Source organism: Papio anubis, chromosome 3 (assembly GCF_008728515.1).
Source record: "Papio anubis isolate 15944 chromosome 3, Panubis1.0, whole genome shotgun sequence".
NCBI lineage: Eukaryota > Metazoa > Chordata > Mammalia > Primates > Cercopithecidae > Papio > Papio anubis.
Window position 1 is genome coordinate 155,828,031 of NC_044978.1, and position 20,380 is coordinate 155,848,410.

The window sequence follows — 20,380 nt, forward strand, 5'->3', positions numbered from 1 at the left end:
ACAAGGTCTCTCTCTGTCATTCTTGCTGGAGTGCAGTGCCGTGAACACAGGTCACTGCAGCCTTGACCTCTCAGGCTCAAGCAATCCTCCCACCTCAGCCTCCTGAGATCTGGGACTACAGGCACGTGCCACCACACCCAGCTAATTTTGTTTTTCACTTTTTGTAGAGATGAGGTCTTACCATGTTACCCAGGCTGGTCTTGACCTCTGAACCTGAATTGATCCTCTCACCTTGGCCTCCCAAAGTCTGAGATGACATGCATGAACCACCAAGGCCAGCCCTGTCTATGATATTTAAAGCAGTTTTTTTTTTTTTTTTTTCTTTTTCTTTTTCTTAGACATGTCTCGCCCAGGCTGGAGTGCGGTGGCACGATCTAAGGTCACTGCAAGCTCCGCCTCCCGGGTTCACGCCATTCTCCTGCCTCGGCCTCCCGAGTCTGGGACTACAGGCGCCCACCACCATGCCCGGCTAATTTTTTGTATTTTTAGTAGAGAGAGGGTTTCACCATGTTAGCCAGTATGGTCTCCATCTCCTGACCTCGTGATCCGCCTGCCTCGGCCTCCCAAAGTGCTGGGATTACAGGCGTGAGTCACCGCACATGGCCTAAAGCAGATCTTCTATATCAGATTTCATCTTCACCCAACATTTCTGTATGCTAGAACTTCTGAGTACCTTTGCCATCTAAGTCATGCAAGTTGAATCCATCAAGCTACTGGATATGTGATTTAAGGAACCACAAAATTCCTCTCTGCATCCCTACACAGTTCCCAATTTATTAATTACTATTTGGCATCAAAGCTCTGAGGCCCGCCTGTTCAGTGTGACCTCTGAACTCAAAGTCCAGTTCCACTTCCTACTAGTTCTGTAGCTTTACAAGTTACTGAAACTCTGGGTCTCACTTCCCTCATCTGCAAGATGGGTGTCATGAAAATAATAGTATCTGCTTCAGGAGGTTAATAAGAATATTAAGAGAGCAATTAATATATCGCCTCTACAGAGTTGACTCTGTAACTTAAGTTTATAAAATCATCAAGGAAGTATTAGAATCAGTTCAACTAAACTATATTTACCAAAACAGGGAAGTGAAATAATAGCATTCAAAAAAAATAAATAAATAACAAGAACTAAAACCAAAAGCGAGGTTTTGATCCTTAATAGCATATTTTAGATTTTGTTTTATATTTTAGTGACATTTTTATTCATGTGAATCCACATCTAATGATGGATTCTGCACATAAGTTTTCAATTGGCGATTCTCATTCACAGCTGCTCTTCTGCTGTAGACAGCCATTTTCCTTGAGCCAAGTTTAGTCTTCCTTTTTTTTCCCCCAAAATAGAGGCAAGAGGAAAGGGTAGAAGGTTTATTTAGAAACAGGGGGACATAAGAGAGATTTGGTAGGTGCAAGTCTGCAAGTCTCTCATCTAATCTTCTAAGGAAAATAAATTAATGGGACAAAATTAAATATCATTATCTCAGTTTCATCAATGGCCAGAAATTCACCTAAATAAAAAAATTCAGTGTGACCAGTGCTCTAAATAAGGATTCCTGAAGATTATCCACGACACCTTTGGGATTATGAAAGTGACACTATTTTGCAAGTCAGCATTGCTGCAAAGAAGGAAAAAAAAAACCCCTCTATATATGCTTTCATTTTGCTTCCTACTGGTTCCCTGACCTTTCACAGTTGGAGTAGTAGCAGGAAACTAAAATAAAAGCACTATTTTCTGTGTGAGGCACTTTGCAAGTAAACATTAATCGTGAAATTTTAAGTCATAAGACTTCTCTGCCTGTTGCTTCTTCTAAAGCAGAGAATTACTATTAGATGAAAGAGCCTACAGCAATAAACATCAGGGGCTAGTGTTTCCTTCTCCTCTGAACTCAATCAGGCTGATCCAAGTCCAGAAATGCCTTTGAAGTCAAGGAGACCTTCATGTGCTGATCAATCCTTGCAGGGGTAAAGAGCAAGAAAAACTGGTTCTTGCACTTCAATATTCTGCCAGGCAATGCATTCAACTCAATGCGGAACAAAAAGGTTTCCTCTGTTACAAATTGAGTGATTTTCTACTTGGGTACTGCTTGCTACAATTAACTTAGGTGGGGACCTATCGATCCTAGAACACGATAACTTATACCTCAGTACATATTTCCATTAGGTTAAACTAATGGTGAGGTAGCAACAACCATCAATTCATACTGTCTCTTGGTCTTGTGCTTGGGGTCAATTTAAGTGGAAACCAACATGTGATTCTCTTAATATGATCGATCAATATTGATTATAAGGTGACGAATATTAAGTATCTGTTTGAAACATTTCTAAGTTACCAAAACCTTTGAAGTTAATAATTAAAATGATCTTAAAATCGATAGTGTATTCCAAAACCCAATTGAAAAGCCCGAATACCCGTGAACTCATAAAATGTATCCCTCATGTCTGCCTATTTAGTGGCACAGCAAAATTTGACATCTAGACTTCTGACTTGTTCAGAGTGCTTTTCTCCACAGTCTCATAATTAGCTCAGTCAAATCTTTTTATCTTAAGTGTCTAAGATAAACTGTTTTCTCTCCAATCGTAAAGCTGTAGAGAGTGTATTCCAAAAGCCAGCAATATGAACCTATTTTATGTCCCATTATGTTTTAAGAGACTGTTAAAATAGGAAATATACGCATTTTATAAAGTAGCTTTTTTATTATTTTGGTCACAAAAAATATTCAATACAATAGAATTATACAGTTTGTTGACTTATAATTTATTATAGTAGCATAAATAAGGACAAAAATCCCTGTAATATTATAGATAGGGTACCAACTGCAGTTGATTGTCACATAGAAAGAAGAGGTAAAAATTTGAACTATAAAGTTAATTGGCAAGATAAAAAGACATAAGTACAAATTGCAGAGAACAACAGTTTCAAAATTATTATGGCACATGATGACTACAAAAAATATGTCAATCTGTTTTAAATATTCACTACCTTATTTATGTTAATATATGATTACATGTTATATAACTCAGGTTGAAGGAAAGTGGGGGAAAAGCACATGTAACTTATTGGTAGAATTAAAATGTTATAATTAGAGCATAGATTATTTCCCTATTCTTTTCTACAGTAGCACCCATGATTCACATCCTGCCGCTATTTGAAACAGCCTGAAGGAGGACACTATGAATTTCCAACTGTCTGCAGACTCATTTCACATGAGCCTACTCTCATTATTTTCAGCCATTGGTATCATCTTAATTTAAATAGCTCAATTGCATTAAATATTATATTTAATTGGCAAATTGTTGAAGTAGTCCATTCTATTTTAAAAGTGCCTCCTTTGTGAACAATAATCTTTAATAATGATAACAGAATGGCTTAAGACAGTTTACCTCTTTACATTCTAGGTAACAAACCAAAGTGCAAATGCTAATCATTAAATTTTACCACCTTCCACTTGTACACACACACACACGCAAATGCATACACATACCCTCACACTCATACAAAAATTAGACTTTATATTTATACAGTATCTTCAACTGAGCAAGTCACTGTAATGCAAAGAGGTTCTTCCAGCATGCAACTTATCCTCAATAAATTAAAAAAGGCCCTCCTCTGCATATATAAATGCATAGGACCACAAATTTAAAAGGACAGTTTCCTATTGATATAATGGCCATACACTCCTTGAACACTTACATAGTTAACCCTAAATTCAGTTGGAAACTGTATAAAATGTCTGTGAGATACACTGTGACCTATATTCTGCTTTTACACCATCATAAATTGTGTTTCAACTAGTGTAATAATGACCTAAATTTTATTTCCTCTCATGTTCACTAGATTCTCACTTTCCCTGATTGGCAATAGTATTTCTTCTTAATGCCTTATTAAATAGCATTGAATTGTCTAATTTTCTCGGATTTCAATCCTGAGGTATACATTTCCATTTTCTTTGTTGATCTAGCACAGGCTCAGGTGATTTCTATATAATGCATCCAATTAGTTCAAACAAGGCAAATGAAATCACATATATACTAATCTCCACATTATTAACTATAAACAGTAACAAGATACATATCTGCACTCTTTGCTTGAGTCCATTCAAGTGCAAACTGAAGAAAAAGAATTTCCTGTTCTTCTTTTCATACTCCTGAGTATGGCGGTATCTGATTCTGTTTCTCCACAGTAATTGATAAGATTGCAAAACCTCTCTCACATCCCTCCTTTATTCCATATTGAGAGCTTGATTTTTTTCACTTGTTTGCAAAGCGCAGTTTGATTCCATTTTGCAGAGATCTTACTTTAAAGCTTTTTTTGTTTGTTTTCTTCAAAATCAAAGCTTCATTTTAATCAGTTAGTGATCCTGCCCCTTGGGAATCGATTTCTTTTTACACAAGACAAATCCAGGTCTATGAGGATCCAACATATTGAGTTGGAACACTGCATGTATTTCACTTACGAGCACATACATTCATTTTACACGATTCCTCAATGTGGCCAGAGGGGTTCGTGGTCTGCAATGTATCCACCTATAAAAAATACAAAAATATATGTCTGCTTTACAGGGATGTGAGTAGGGTTTTGCCAGCCTAGTTCCAAAGCTTGGACTGCACGTCTTGGCTGATAGTATTCTTTCCTTCTTTAAGATGTATTTGCAGTAGCCATAACCTCTTTCAGAAGCTATAGAGACATAACAGTCCTCACTACAATGAACAGCCCTGGGGCATCCAAATCAATACAGCTGGCTGATCTCAAGGATGCTATCTCTGACAAGAGATGTTTGCATGGTATAAGAAACATTGCATCTAGTGTGTTTCAGAGTTCAAGCTTTTCAAGGCTATGAAATGTCAAAAGAAGAGGGGCTGGGGAAGTGTTTTTTGCTTTATTTATATTACAAATACAAACAAGAATGAAATGGTAACTTTGCTGTCATTGCTTTCACAACTTGCACATCCCTAAGATCTCAGAGATATGAGCTGGATCTGAATGTTCACACCCTTCCAAGTAGCTCTAGTCTCTTAATGCAATAATTAGATAGCTTACTTTCTCTATAGAAATCGGGTCAAGTTATAAATGCTATCAACAAATGGCCTGCTGATTCTCTGGTCAAGGATGAATTGCTCCCCTCTTCAAAGTCATGACTGTAAAAGGGCAATGTTTCCCAACTTTGTTTCTAGTTTGGAAAAATAAAGTTATGATAAAAACTCCTTCAAAATATTTTGGTGCTAATGTCAGTTTTAAATAGTGTTAAATATTTCTCTGAACTTGTGCCTGACCAACAGGCCAATTTCTACTTTCAGTGCTAGAAAGTACACAAAGTGTCTTTTTCCAATTCGGTGGTGGTGCAATTGATGTCAGTAAAATCTTAGTAAGTCTGAATATTGCCAAAAAATAAAAAATAAATCACTTTCATAGAGTAAACATGGTACATTTTGCTGCCCAAAGTACTTATTTTTAAGAATTAGGATAAGTAGAAGAGAAATATTCCAGTTGATTTCCAATGTAAGAATGCATCAGCACACCACAGTCAAAGTAAAAAAGAAATTAATGACTTATTTCACTGAATGTTGGACCAACTTATTTGTGAAAGTAAATGGTGTAATAAAACAAGTAATGACTAACTTTAAAATTAATCGTTTAAAGAAAATAAAATGTATTAAAATGCTCTGACAGTATATTATCAATATTAGCTGCATAAATTTAAGCAGCATTAAAATATGTCTCAATTTTAAAATGTAAATGTTATCTTCTTCTAGAAATAAAAACAATACCTTTTTGTTTCTCGAGCAGCTTTGAAAATTAATACATATGGGGATATTCAGGCTAAGTACATAAGGCAGAACACATTTATCAAGGCATCTATGATAAGTGAATGTTTATGACTTAAATTTTTAGTTTCAGATAGTTCACCTTATTTTACACAAACCATATCACTGCACATTTAATTTTAAAATTCCTTATACATAGATGAAAGCTAAATATTTCAAACTTTCTGATATTGTGTGTTATTTACTAACCAACTAAAACTACATTAAAGTAATGTATACCAGGACCACATTAGATTTTCCTATTATGCATTTTTCCTATATATGATATAATTCCATAGCGGTTATCAACTATTTAACTGTTTTTGTGAAGTTATTCATTCAATTATCACGTTCTATACAAGGCTACGATGTGGTCTATGAAGGCAAATATCATGTATTTAATGTTTCTTTTCAGTGTTGGCACATTGTTGGTAGCCCTGAAAATTGGATTAATGAATAAATGCATATTTGGAAATAACCAATTAGGGAAATCATATTACTTGTTATATCATAGTATCACATATATAATTTTAATATTTTGAAATCATATGGTTACCTTTGACTTTCTATTGTTTCTCATATTTTAGATTATGGAATACACTTCTTTCAAACTATAGTAAATGCTCTTTATTTTACTGGCATCCCATTTTGCCCCCTTTGTTTCCCATCTCTCTCTTAAATTTAGTCTAACAACCTAAAATTTCATTAAGCTTCTCTTGTTAATTCTTCTCCTGTAATAGTATTTCTCTTCTTTTCTTAAGGGAAAGATACTATGTAAAATTTTATGCAAGGTTGTAAATAAATGAATAAATAAGTAAAGCAATTTTTTAAAAAATATAGGAAATTATAGGTGTCAAGTGTTTTAATTTTTATCTTCAGGACTTGATTTACACTTTTAACTTAAAAGCATCCCCAGGAATATAATGCATTTAAACATTATATTAATCATATTGCTATGCAGCATAATGAAGTCCACTTATTAAAATGTTATTGAGGAACAGAAACTCTCTCATTTCGTAGGTTAACTACATAAGAGCAGGCTTCTATTTTTGTGATTTAAGCTGTGATGTGCTGAACAAATGCAATGGTGTACTAATACTCACCTGTCACTAAAGCAAAAAGAAATAAGTTCTTTTCTCACCATTAAAGATTAACGTTTAGAAACAAAAAGTGCCTATCTTGAATCACTTATTGAGTTTATACACAACTACTTAGGAATCACCATTCTGAAAACTGTCTTTGGTGAGGGTCAGAGTAGAAATGGATGTTACCAGGATGTGTTGGTTTTGATTTGAATCAGCTAATTAAAATGGCCCTAGAAGCAATTTTCAGATCACAGACACTGAGGAGATAGGCTCTAGTAAATCAGACCAAACCAATCTTTCAGTCAGGTCCAATTCAGCTGAAGTTGTATAGACACGGCCTTTGTCTTTGCCTTTCAACCTTTCTCCTGGATTTGTTCTATCACCCAGGCAACAAGTCACACACACACACACACACACGGAGATGAAACCACATCATTCCTTCATGCTTTCTACAAGGTTATCTCTGTGTCTCACTCAGTCCATTTCCTACCCCAGAGACTAAATTAAGCTGCAAACTTTACTTAAAAAAAAAAAAAAAAAAAAAAAAACAGTAAAATGTTAACTTATATAGAAGCTATATTCTTTACCTTCTCTAGACCTCCCTGGCAAACCATAGGTAACTAGCGCTAGGAGAAGAAAACTGAATTATGCAGAGAATTGGAAAAGGACTCAGACCTGGGTACAAGAACACACTGAACACCCACACATAGGAATAAACCTGTCCTTTATGATCCTGAAAAACTTCAAAACAACCAACAGGGAAATATGTATATTTTTCTTCTTATGTTTATTAGGTATGCTTCAATACTAAATCATGCACTATATAATTGGTGTAGATTCAGTACAAGTATCTGTTGAATGTGTTTGCATATAATTGGCAATATCTATAATGAGTTCATGAATATTCATTATCTTTTTCCTTGTCTAATGTTCAAATCTAGAGAAAAATAAAAAGTATGATATAAAATGCAGAGTATGGTCCATGACCCAGAAAATCAAATTGATGTTAGTTTCCACAGTCTAGGAAAAGGAAGTTGACGTTAATTTTTAGAGCATAAATGCGTAATACAGGAGCTGAACCATTTGTTAAGAATAACCAATGCTATTATTAACACTGAAAAGTTTATCTGGTTTTTTTGTTTGTTTGTTTGTTTGTTTTGAATACTAGAAAACCATTTGAAATGAAAGCCAGGACACAGAGTGAACATGGGATTTAAGAAAGTGGAGGACTATGAGAAGGACAATTCTGGATGGTATTTTGGTATTTTACTTTCTTCTGATTTATACAAGTAATATATCAAAAACCATAAATGATAATAATTATTCATTACAGTGACACTTGTATAGATGTTGATGGGGCTCAAGAAACACCACCCCAAAATATGATACCTTGGCATTTGAGAAAACAGCAGGAGCAGTAAAGCCAACTCTCACCTACCCCTTGCCCTTCTCCCTTGAAGCAGGTCATAAGACTCTCATTTGAGAGGTGCCCTCCACATTCCCGGAGGAAAGGAACATCTTCATCTTTGAAGACACAGTGCCACAAAGAAGAATCTGAACAAACAGGCCTTGCTAAGTTCCCCTCTGTTTATAGACATTAAATCACACCTCTTTTGTCCAATCATGCTCTTCTATGACTACCCACCTGTTCATCAAACCCAAACATTAAAAACATATGTTTACTTACTTCTTTGGGTCTTCATTTTTTTTTTTTTTAGACGGAGTCTTGCTCTGTCACCCAGGCTGGAGTGCAGTGGCCAGATCTCGGCTCACTGCAAGCTCCGCCTCCCGGGTTTACACCATTCTCCTGCCTCAGCCACCCGGGTAGCTGGGACTACAGGCGCCCGCCACCTCGCCCGGCTAGTTTTTTGTATTTTTTAGTAGAGACGGGGTTTCACCGTGTTAGCCAGGATGGTCTCGATCTCCTGACCTCGTGATCCACCCGTCTCGGCCTCCCAAAGTGCTGGGATTACAGGCTTGAGCCACCGTGCCCGGCGGGTCTTCATTTTTTAATGAGGACTCCCATGTCATGGAAAACTTATATTAAATATAAGTTTCATGCTTTGCTGTTATTATTCTATCTTTTGTTATAGATGTCTCAGCTATGAATCTAGCAATGGGCAATAAAAATAAATATTTTCTCTCCTACAATGTTTATTACAAGATTGCATTTAACTATCTAATTTAACCTCAAAAAGTCCTTGTAAAGTAGGAACCATATTTTTCTCATTTTACACTTGAAACAGAAGCTCAGAGAGTTTAATCTCCTTATACAAAATCACACAGTTAAGTGGTAGAATTAGGGTTCATATCAGACAGAGTCCCTTTACATTATGTTGCCTCATATTTATTTTTTTAAATCCAAGTTCAAATCTTTTAAAAATAGACAGCAAAGTTATCATTGTAGTATCTCTATTTTTGGCACCGTTTAAGAAAAAATAAGCAAACTTATACAAGTTTGCTAAACTAATATGAACAAAAGTGTTAAGAAACTCAGTTCTAGAAACTTCCATATATATCATATTCTATCATGATTACTTAAATTCACAAATATATAAAGATTCTATCATAATTATTTAAATAGATGCATACCTAAGAAGCAACTTCTACATACCTGAAAGTTGTCTAAATTGCAACAAAGAAAAAGAATTAAAAGATTCATTCTATCCAATCAAAGAAAGGGAAGTCTATACCCATTTACGTATGTGATAGTACACACACACACACAAAGGCCATTAGCAACTGTTTGAACTATACTCTTAAAAATAAGTATTTCAGTCTGTGAGTCAACCACTGATTAGCTACGTAAGAAAAGGAGACAGAGGCCAGGCGTGGTGGCCCAGGCTTGTAATCCCAGCACTTTGGGAGGATGAGGCGGGTGGATCACCTGAGGTCAGGAGTTCAAGACAAGCCTGCCCAGTATGGAAAAACCCCATCTCTACTAAAAATACAAAATTAGCCGGGCATGGTGGCACATGCCTGTAATCCCAGCTACTTGGGAGGCTGAGGCAGGAGAATCGCTTGAACCTGGGAGGCAGAGGTTGCGGTCAGCCTAGATTGCACCATTGCACTCTAGCCTGGGCAACAAGAGCGAAACTCAGCCTCAAAAAAAAAAAAAAAAAAAAAAGAAAAAGAAAAGAAAAGAAAAGGAGAGAAAAGGAGACAGGAGATAGAAAATGTTATACGAATTCCTCATCATGGATACTTGGGCCCTGACTTCAGAGTAGAAATGATTTGGGAACTTACAAAAGAATGCCTTGGGGCCGGGAGCGGTGGCTCAGGCCTGTAATCCCAGCACTTTGGGAGGCTGAGGTGGGTGGATCACGAGGTCAGAAGATCGAGACTATCCTGGCTAACACGGTGAAACCCCGTCTCTACTAAAAATACAGAAAAAATGTGCCGGGCGTGGTGGCGGGCACCTGTAGTCCCAGCTACTCGGGAGACTGAGGCAGGAGAATGGCGTGAACCTGGGAGGCGGAGCTTGCAGTGAGCCGAGATGGCGCCACTGCACTCCAGCCTGGGCGACAGAGTGAGACTCCGTCTCTAAAAAAAAAAAAAAAAAAGAAGAATGCCTTGGGTTGGATAGCCAAGCAATCAATGTTTCCTGACTGAATGATTGTTAAAATCATGGAATCTCAGGATTTATTAGAAAGAATACCATATGTTATGTATAAGTTCAGTCATATAAGAGGCATGGAAGGAAATACAGTCCCGGTTCTGAGGAAACTTTTATTTATCTTTTGAAATGGTAAAACTATTTCCTATAGTTTCACTTACTTGGCTCTTTCATTTTTCTCTCCAAGGTTACAATCTGCTTATATGCACAAAGTTGACAGGAAGGTACAAGGTGAGGTCAGAAAACAGTGAGAGGATTTAGTTTCCCTTCCTAAATCAGAGATTTCCTTAATTCCACTCAACTCCATCATGAGCTGTTTTTCCTATATTTTCTACTTAGTTGAAGGCTACATATAATACAATCGAGTATAATAAGAGAAAACAACATATGTAACAAAGCTGTTCTGAACATCCTCAATTAGACATACACAGACAAATTAATTCAATAACTATCAAAAGACAGAGTATTCAAATAAAACAACTATTTGTCAAGAAAATGCTAATGCAATTAAGTATGTAAAGATTGGTGCTCTAGAAGAGCCTATTCTTCAATGTTAAATCATCTTTCTCTTTATTGTTTTTATAAAAACAACCATTTTATTTGTTTCCGTTTTGTTTGTTTGTTTGTTTGTTTGTTTGTTTTTTAATGACAGAGTCTTGCTCTGTCACCCAGGCTGGAGTGCAGTGGCACAATCTCAGCCAACTGCAACTTCTGCCTCCTGTATTCAAGCGATTCTCCTGTCTGTCTCCTGAGTAGCTGGGATTACAGGCATGTGCCACCACGCCCAGCTACTTTTTGTTTTTTTAGTAAAGACGGGGATTTCGCCATGTTGGTCAGGCTGATCTCAAACTCCTGATCTCAGTTGATCCACCTGCCTCAACCTCCCAAAGTGCTAGGATTACAGGCATGAGCCGCCCCACCTGGCCAGAAAACAATGATTTAAAAAAAAACACCCTTTCTAAATCAGGGAAGGATGGAGATTACTACAAATAGACCATACCACTATGCACTATGTAAGTAAAACATTAGACCGGATCCCAGCTTTAGAGCTCTAATTACATTTGGCCAAGGTTAAAAGTTAATGCATTTCCATTCTGAAGGCTCACAATAAAAATGTAAAATGGCACAAACTTAAACTATCATCATTATCCTCTTCAGGACATAATACTGGCCACCTTTGGAAACAAAAGCAGTATTGGCTGGTATTCATGTGCCAAGGCTGCCTGAGAGAAACAGAGGCTAGATGCTAATGAGAAGATGAAGTGAATAGCAAGTTTGGCTGTCCTTAAATGACACTTAAATTGCAATCATGTGCCTGAAAAATTGAGAGCTACTTGGGGAGCCTTGAACACCCACAGAGAAGAGTAGAAAAATACAAAGTATTTCCAGGTGATGGATAAACCCAGTAAGTTTGATCTACAAACAAGCAAATTAAGTAAATGCCCAAGGAATTAATTGAGACTTGAATTTGTAAATGTGAGAAACGACAAAATTAGAAATTCCAAATAGTTTCCTCTTTATGAAAAATATGTTAAAATTCTAAGAATTGGCACAGTGATTATATATGATCCCTTTGGTTGATAATAGATGAATTTCTAAGCTGAATATAATTCTCTTTTAATATGATTTGTGGTTTACCAGCTTCAAAAATTTGTGCTTTCTGATCATTAGAAAGTTCTAGAAATGTTTTTGGAAACACTTTTTGTAAACACTAAGACACTAATTTAAGGATTGATGTGAACATATTTAAATATTGATTTTGGTACACAGAAAGACGTTACATTACTATTTAATGTAGAAATACAATTTCAGAAATGAGGAGACCAGGGACTGGGCCCAGTGGCTCTTGCCTGTAATCCCAGCACTTTAGGAGGCGGAGGAGAGCAGATTGCCTGAGCGCAGGAGTTTGAGACCAGCCTAGGCAACATGGCAAAACCCCGTCTCTACTAAAAACACAAAAAAACAGCCGGGTGTGGTGGTGAGCGCCTGAAATAATCTCAGCTACTCAGGAGGCTGAGGCAGGAGAATCGCTTCAATCCGAGAGGCAGAGGTTGCAGTGAGCAGGGATTGCAACACTGCACTCCATCCTGGACGACACAGAGGGAGACTTCGTCTCCATTAAAACAAACAAACAAAAAATGGAGTAAGGAGGCCACTTGGAATCATTCTTTACCAGATTATTTACTTTACTAGTGATAATGCTGAAACCCAGAGAGGTGACAGGACATGCTCAATATAACATTGCAGACCTTAGATTAAAAGCAAATGTATTCACTCTCAATTCAGTTCTTTATTTCCACTTAAATTATGAGAATTATATCACAAAGACGTTGAAGATTTGGGGATGAGATTAAACAAAGATTAAGTGTCTCTAATTCCAGTACAACACAGTTGTGAAATGCAGGAAAGATAAGTTACATTGGTATCCCTTTAGTTTATAGCAAATTTTGCATTAATAATGTCAGTTGGTTCATCAGAAAGAGTAAACAGCAATGCAAAAATCCCAGCAAAATGTGTTAAATACCAAAAAAAATTCTTTGTAGTAAAGTTTCTGTGTGATGTGAGATGAATTTGCAGAATCTCCTTTTATTTTTGAAGAGTTGGAAAACAATCATAAAATATAATAAAAGTTACTTTAAGTTAAGTTTTGTCATAGTTTCATTTTAAATTTTGGGGGGATGGTTCCAATCAATATGACATATAATTTTAATATGCATATTGTATGAAAAGGACTGAAAATCTTACACTTCAAAATAGATCATAAGTCTTAAAATGCTTAATTACAAGGCAATATGGTGTTTCTCAACAGAACAAAAAAAAAGATTACATGCTTCTCTTTTGCTCTTTTGTCTTATAAGTGCAGTGTGATGTATTAGTTTAATTAAAGTCTACCAAATTATCATAAAGATTTTATGTGCTGCAAATAATTGGCTTTTTGTTCTCTGCTCACTTTTTGTTAATGGAAGCAGAATTTTTTTTTAGTGATACTTCGTATAAGATACCAGAACGCTACAGGGAAGAAAGGCAAATGAGGTGTCTAATGAAGTGACCTTTGGCATCTTGGACTGGAAATAAAATGAAGTCTGCACTAATGCAATGAAAAAGTCAATGTTTCCAAAGGGTTAAAAGGATAGATCATATTATGGCTCAAAGCCAAACTACACCAAGAATCTTTCCATATATAAAAATGACAATCCTATTAATATGAAAAGCTGATAGGCTCTAAAATTAAGTAAAATGTACAAGCAGATAAGATTTTTTAAATGTATACTAGAACGAATCAATCGTTTTATGTGAAAGATTTAGGTTGTAATTCAGATAGAGTTATACTACCAGGTACCTCTTTAGTAATAGGCAAATATAGCACATAGGTGATCATAGAATTAATAAATGTAACATAGTAAATGAACGTTATTTCAGAAAGTAACAGTACTAACATAACCACTCTTACTAAAGGTGAGTGGGAACAAATTATAATTAAAATATACAAGCATTTACATGGCACTGCTATTTCTAACAGTAATATAATAAAAACTGAGAATAACCTCGGAACTTGAAATCAGCCCACTGATTATAGAATCTGAAAGTCAGAAACTACCAGTGACTCCCATAAAGTGTGATTCTAAAGCACTTTACATAATATTCATAGGACATAAATGATAATCAGCAGTGCTTCTTTTGTTAAAATTATGTGATCACCACTCATTTACTATTGCCTTGAAAGAAGCATAATGTATGTATTACAGGATTCCTGAAATGTTTGTGCTTTAAATTCATCCCCTGAATTACTTTTTAAAAAATTTCTGCTGTTATTCTTGGCATCAAAACATGTTAAGAATTTCAATTAGTGATACTAAGATTCTACTGAGAGTTTATAAGGTTTCAGGCTGACGTGCCAGGTCTCTAGGAAGTAGATACTATCCAGTGACCATATTTTACAAAGAAGGAACTCAGTAACTAAGAAATTAACTTTCCCCAAATCACAGATCTAAAATGGCAGTATTGAAATTTTAAGCACAGGAAGTCTCATTCTAGTCTTTGTTCTCTTAAGTAGACTACACTCTACTGCCTCTCCAATTAGTGATTACATTGTTCTTAAAAGCAAGTTAGTTCACACTTGCTGTATCTTTTCAAACGTACCTCAACAACACTTTTCGGGTAGAGAATATTACTGGGATTTTTAATATATCTATAAAAATTAGTATCTAGCTAACCTTAAGTTCTTAACTGAAACTCTCTATCCTACTTACACACACACACCTCAAAATAATAGTCATATTTCTGAAGAACAACCAATATGTGTACCTAATGATACACTCAAATGGTGTTAAGCCAATAGGTTTTCCTCATTTCTTAAAGGCACCACTTTGTTCTTGTGAAATCTTATGACCTCAAAAGCCAAACTAAAATTAAGCCAAGAAAATGATAGTCTCCCCAACTCGTGATACATTTTTTTTCAATGATAATTCTCTCATTGGTTGTCTCTGAAGAAACAGTCTCAGGAAGGAATGTTCCTCAGTGAGTGCACATGCATATTTTGAACACATATACTGGATTTACTTCATTTGTTTCAAGCCAAAGAGTGAAAGGGAATCTTTGACAAAACTGTCATCTTTAAAACATGGTGATATTTCATTTTCCCCTTCTGCACTATTTAGATTGCTTCGAACTGAAATGCTTCCAGCAGCTCCTATGTCCAATTTTTCAAAGTTGTCACTTCCTAGCAAATCTGCTTAAGCAAAATACTTATGTTGTTAGAAAACAGAACAAACATACATTATAGAATACATTCCATTCTTCTTTGCAGGTCAGAGTCTTATTCAAGAATGGGAACTTGGAAGAACATGTGGAAATAAATTAGAAGATGACTATGATGGATTGGTTTAAGTCAATGAATGTGGTACACCTCTGATTAGTTTCCAAAGATAAACTTGGACTTAGTTGAGTATTAGTTTTCCACTCAATAATCATACGATCAAAATGTTATTTTCAATGCATTCACCAAAGGTCATAAAATTTAAAAGAACAAATCCAGAGGAAAATGGGACAATGAAAGACGACCATGGTTACTCTTCCTTAGTTCATGTCTATAGCAGCTATTATAATGTACTTGTCAACATTTTATGTCTCAGAGGGAAATGAAAAATTGCCAAGCGTTACACTTGTAGACCTGTGGCCTTTCTGAAATGTGGACATCATAACTCATATCTTTTTTTTTTTTTTTTTTTTGCTATGGAGTTTTGTTCTGTTCCCCAGGCTGCAGTGCAGTGGTGCAATCTTGGCTTACTGCAGCCTCCGCCTCCCGAGTTCAAGCGATTCACCTGCCTCAGCCTCCCGAGTAGCTGGGATTACAAATACGCATCAACATGCCTGTCTAATTTTTGTGTTTTTAGTACAGATGGGGTTTCACCATGTTGACCTCAAACTCCTCACCTAGTGATCTGCCCGCCTCAGCCTCCCAAAGTGTTGGGATTACAAGCGTAAGTCACTGTGCCCATCTTATAACTCATATCTTATAATAGCTGAATGAGAGAAAGCACAACAGAAGCAAAATTCGAAATAATGATTGCAAGAATCAATTGTATGAAAGGAAACAAAACTTGTCATTCCTAAGCAACTTCCAAATGTAAGAATAAATACGTTTGAAAGGTTCAGTGATGCTGTCTTGAAATATTGCTCAATATCCTTAGCATAGAGTAACTTTCTGAATATATACACACACACACTCACACACATACTCCAAGTTGTATATATTTAGATATACAATATTTATCATAGGTGGAACTTATTCCCCTCTATGCATGATTACATAATGCTTGCTGAAATTAATCTTTTCAAACTTGTGCCCTGAAAATTACCTAAGACTTACAATTCCTTCCATTACTTTTAAAAGCTAGTCATGTCTCAGCAAAAGCCAAGACTGCTTATGGTATACAATCTGAAACCCAATTCTCTCTCGGCACTTTAACAGTAGATCTGTCACCCTTTAACACCACAAAATCAATACCCTGGAATGTCATGGTTCTCTGATGGCCCACAAAGTCAAGGCATGATCAATTTCAACTTCCTTACTAGACAGAAATAGACTTAGACAAATAAAAGATTCCATTCAAGTTAAATTCAATAAAACAAAAGAATAAAGGAAGAAGGAGTCAAAATTGTTAGAATTCAGTCCAACAAATTAACACTTAAAGCTAAATCAATTTTTTAAGCCAACTAAATTGCACACCTAGTCATAAGGTATGTATTATAACTTGTAAAAAGCATATGAATTACTCCAATCCATAGATTAAGAAATACTATCAATTAGGTATGTCTTCATTACATTTGGTAATAAACAACATGAGAAGGATGGCGTCTGAGTTCTATACTATGTATGCCTAGAATGTAAGAACAGAATTCTTATATTTCTTGTCATAAACTGTATATCATACATAGAACAGTCCCTGATGCAGAGTAAGCCCTTAATAAATATCTGATTACTCTATGAAAAGTACTGCATACTTTAAATACATCTGGCACATAAACTCTATGAGGGCAAAGGCTCACACTTTCTTGTTCACTGCAATTCCCCTGGCTTCTGTAGTGCCTAGCACATTAGCAGGCACTCAGTGAACATCTGCTGATTCGAATAAACAGAGGTTTCGGTGGCATTTAAATGATAGACTTCGAGAGTTTTTTTCTGTAATAAACACTTTATACACCAGCAGTTTTATTTTGCTCCAAAATTTTGACATACATAAACACAAAGACTTATTATTTAGTAACACTTTAAAAAGCCAGGCCTAAGAGTTAGGAGGCATGGAGTGTGGTTTTGGTTCACTAACTTGCTGTGTAACTTTGCCTCTCCATGTCTCTCCAGTTTCATCTATAAAATGCAAAGGAAGGGTACAGAGAGAGCAAGATGGTTCTCAAGTATCCTCTCGGGAATATGTAGGTATATACCCTCCTGGGTATGTGTAGAGACAGGGATTCAGAAGAAATCAATGAAAGGGACTCTAGAGGTCAGAGAAAAGCAGGAAAGCAAAATCCTATTAAGAGAGTTAAAAGAAACTGAAATCACTCAATTGAGCAAAGAAAATGCTGTAAAAGCGTAAGTGAAGGAAAACTACATGGGAGAACTTAGAAGCACGTGGTACCAAGACCTCGGGTCCTACTTCCAGTCCCACTAAATGGAGTATGGGATGGCCCATTCCTTTGTCTTCCAATGTCATAGAAATTAAAAAGAAAAACATTCACACTCCCATCTAGCTTGCCCCTAGGGAAGCTGTGGGACATAATTCTGACCAATAAGATATACAGAAAAATCTTTGGGAAGGGAATCCCTTCTAGAATAGAAAGGAAATGGGATGAGGTGAAGTTTTCCCTCATCTTTCTCCCCACCTGAAATAGGGACTTAGTGGCTGGAGAGACGGCAACCCTCTGGGGAATACAGCAAAGAAAATCAAATGTTAAGGATGGTAGGCAGGAGAAAAGCAGAACCGTGATTCTTCAGTGGAAGTTGCTGATGACTTCTAGAGTCTTGTATAAGGAAAACCTAAACCCCTCATTCCACTATAGTGAATCTGTTACTTGCAGCTGAGTGCATTCCTAAGCAATATATTTCCAAAAAAAAAAAAAAAAAAAAAAACAGATAGAAGGATTAGCCAAAAAAAGAGAAGAAAAACTCAATGTATGATTATGAGGGATCCATGATGCTACTAACAGACACTAAATAGAGGGCTGCAGGTGTTTTCATTTGATCAACTACCATGTTTCACACTTTTACATTGCTGACACCGTGCAGAAAGGAGACCACTTTCAAGTGTAAAATCTCTAAACCAGGAATCAGAAGACATGGGTTTCACTTCTGGCTCCTTTCACTTAAAAACACACTCAACTTTTAACAAGAGATTCTTCAATATAAAATAGAAGATAGGCTGGGTGTGGTGGCTCATGACTCTAATCTCAACATATGGGAGGCCAAGGTGGGTGGATTGCTTGAAGTCAGGAGTTTGAGAACAGGCTGGCCAACATGGTAAAACCTCATTTCTACAAACACTCAAAAATTAGCTGGGTGTGGTGGCACACGCCTGTAGTCCCCACTACTTGGGAGATTGAGGCGTGAGAATCACTTGAACCTGGGAGGAAGAGGTTGCAGTGAGCCGAGATTGTGCTACTGCACTACAGCCTGGGCGACAGAGTGAGACTTTGTCTCAAAAAAAAAAAAAAAAAAAAGGAAGGATTACATAAATAAATAGAAAGCATAGCATTTATTTGATAAAGGAATTGTTAGAATTAACAAGATAATGCATGTAAAAACACTTTCTAAAAATTTACAGCACTTTACTAATAGCTGTGCATATGGGATGATGTAAGTAAAATACTGAGCACAATTTGGGTCACACCGTAAGTCCTTTTTTATCATTACCACTGTTATACAAACATATTTGTCCATAGCTCCTTGAGAAAATCCCTGCGTTGCTGGACACACAGTCCTTCAGAAGGCATATTCCTGCCTCATGACTCTTCTCTTCTAGCCATGACAGATAGAATGAAGAGCCAACTCTTAACCCAGGCAGCGCCACAGTTTCTCTCCCTGACATTTGAAATAGCCACCCAAACACAGCAGCAGTTTTGTAGGTAAACAGGCATACAACAGGCAAATTCAGGCACTATGAAGTTGTTGGCCATGCTTTACCTCTAGAGAAGAAAAAGATAACAAAGAAAGAGAAAGAGAAAGAGAGGGAGGAAGAGAGGATACACATGATGGCCTTGAATTTCCAATCCATTTCTGAAGAATAGGTCCTATGTATTCCCAACTTTAGCATAAAATATCTTTCACTGATTTCTCATATTGGAAACCAAAGAGTTTTAACTAAATACATTCATTTTAGTGTTGGCATTGAAACATGTTTCAAGCGGGTTATAAAAAATCTGAACCTATGAAAGTGTACAAGAAAAGGTGTCCCATAACCAAGTGCGGTGGATCATTCTTGTAATCCCAGCACTTTGGGAGTCTGAGGTGGGCAGATCACATGAGGTCAGGAGTTAGAGACCAGCCTGGTCAACAAGGTGAAACCTCATCTCTACTAAAAATACAAAATTACCCAGCGTAGTGACAGGCATCTGTGATTGTAGCTACTCAGGAGGCTGAGGCACGAGAATCGCTTGGACCCTGGAGGTGGAGGTTGCAATGAGCCAAGATCACACCAATGCCCTCCAGCCTGGGCGACAGAGCAAAACTCCATCTCAAAGAAAAAAAAAAAAAAAGAAAAGACTATCCATATTCCCTTCTGCCTCTATCATTTTACGTTACCTCCACGATTTTATGATAAAATTTCATAAAGCATTCTATGAAATGAAAAGGCATTTACAATTAATAACAGAGGATAATTTCCTATTTATTTATGATGCACAGTGTCTGCAATTGTTAATGAAAATATTAGATTAGTTAAAATCTTAAAGTTACAAAATATTTTGTGGAATGTTTAATCTGAGAGTCTTCTTGCAAAACAAAATAAGTGAAAATCACATTTATGTATAAAATTGTGTATATTTATTTTCTGTGAGCAGCAAAAAAAAACCCAGGAAGAGAATAGATTTTAGGTGGCAAGGAAATAGAACTGGCCAACTTCTAACCACCGCGCCCTGCCCCCCCCCCCCCAACCAAAACGAGTGTCTGTTGAATGCTAAGATCCTCTGACTGCATTATGGTACCCAGATCCTAGAATCAAATTATGGCTTTTCTGAAGGTGGGCACAGCCAAATTGCTGAATGCTTTTGGATAGAGTCCCAGAATGCAAGGGCTTATGTTTACGGTCTTATTTTGTTTTGTTGACAATGAAGTACAACTTCTGAGTTTCCCTATGATCCTAATTTAACAACAGTCATTTGTCAGATC

General features: G+C 36.4%; 1 protein-coding gene across 8 annotated transcripts in view; it reads right to left on the reverse strand.

The window, feature by feature from the left end:
* The window catches only part of PCDH7 (protocadherin 7), a 535,818-nt gene that overhangs the window by 464,220 nt on the left and 51,218 nt on the right, over positions 1–20,380 (reverse strand). Inside the window, exon 2 of one of the 8 annotated variants that reach the window (XM_009206643.4) lies at positions 2,669–4,518. The exons of the other annotated variants lie outside the window; for them this stretch is intronic. Within the exon in view, the coding sequence (XP_009204907.1) occupies positions 4,441–4,518 (78 nt within the window). The 3' untranslated portion in view covers positions 2,669–4,440. Of the gene's footprint in view, positions 1–2,668; positions 4,519–20,380 lie in introns of those variants that run through there. 8 annotated transcript variants of the gene reach the window in all.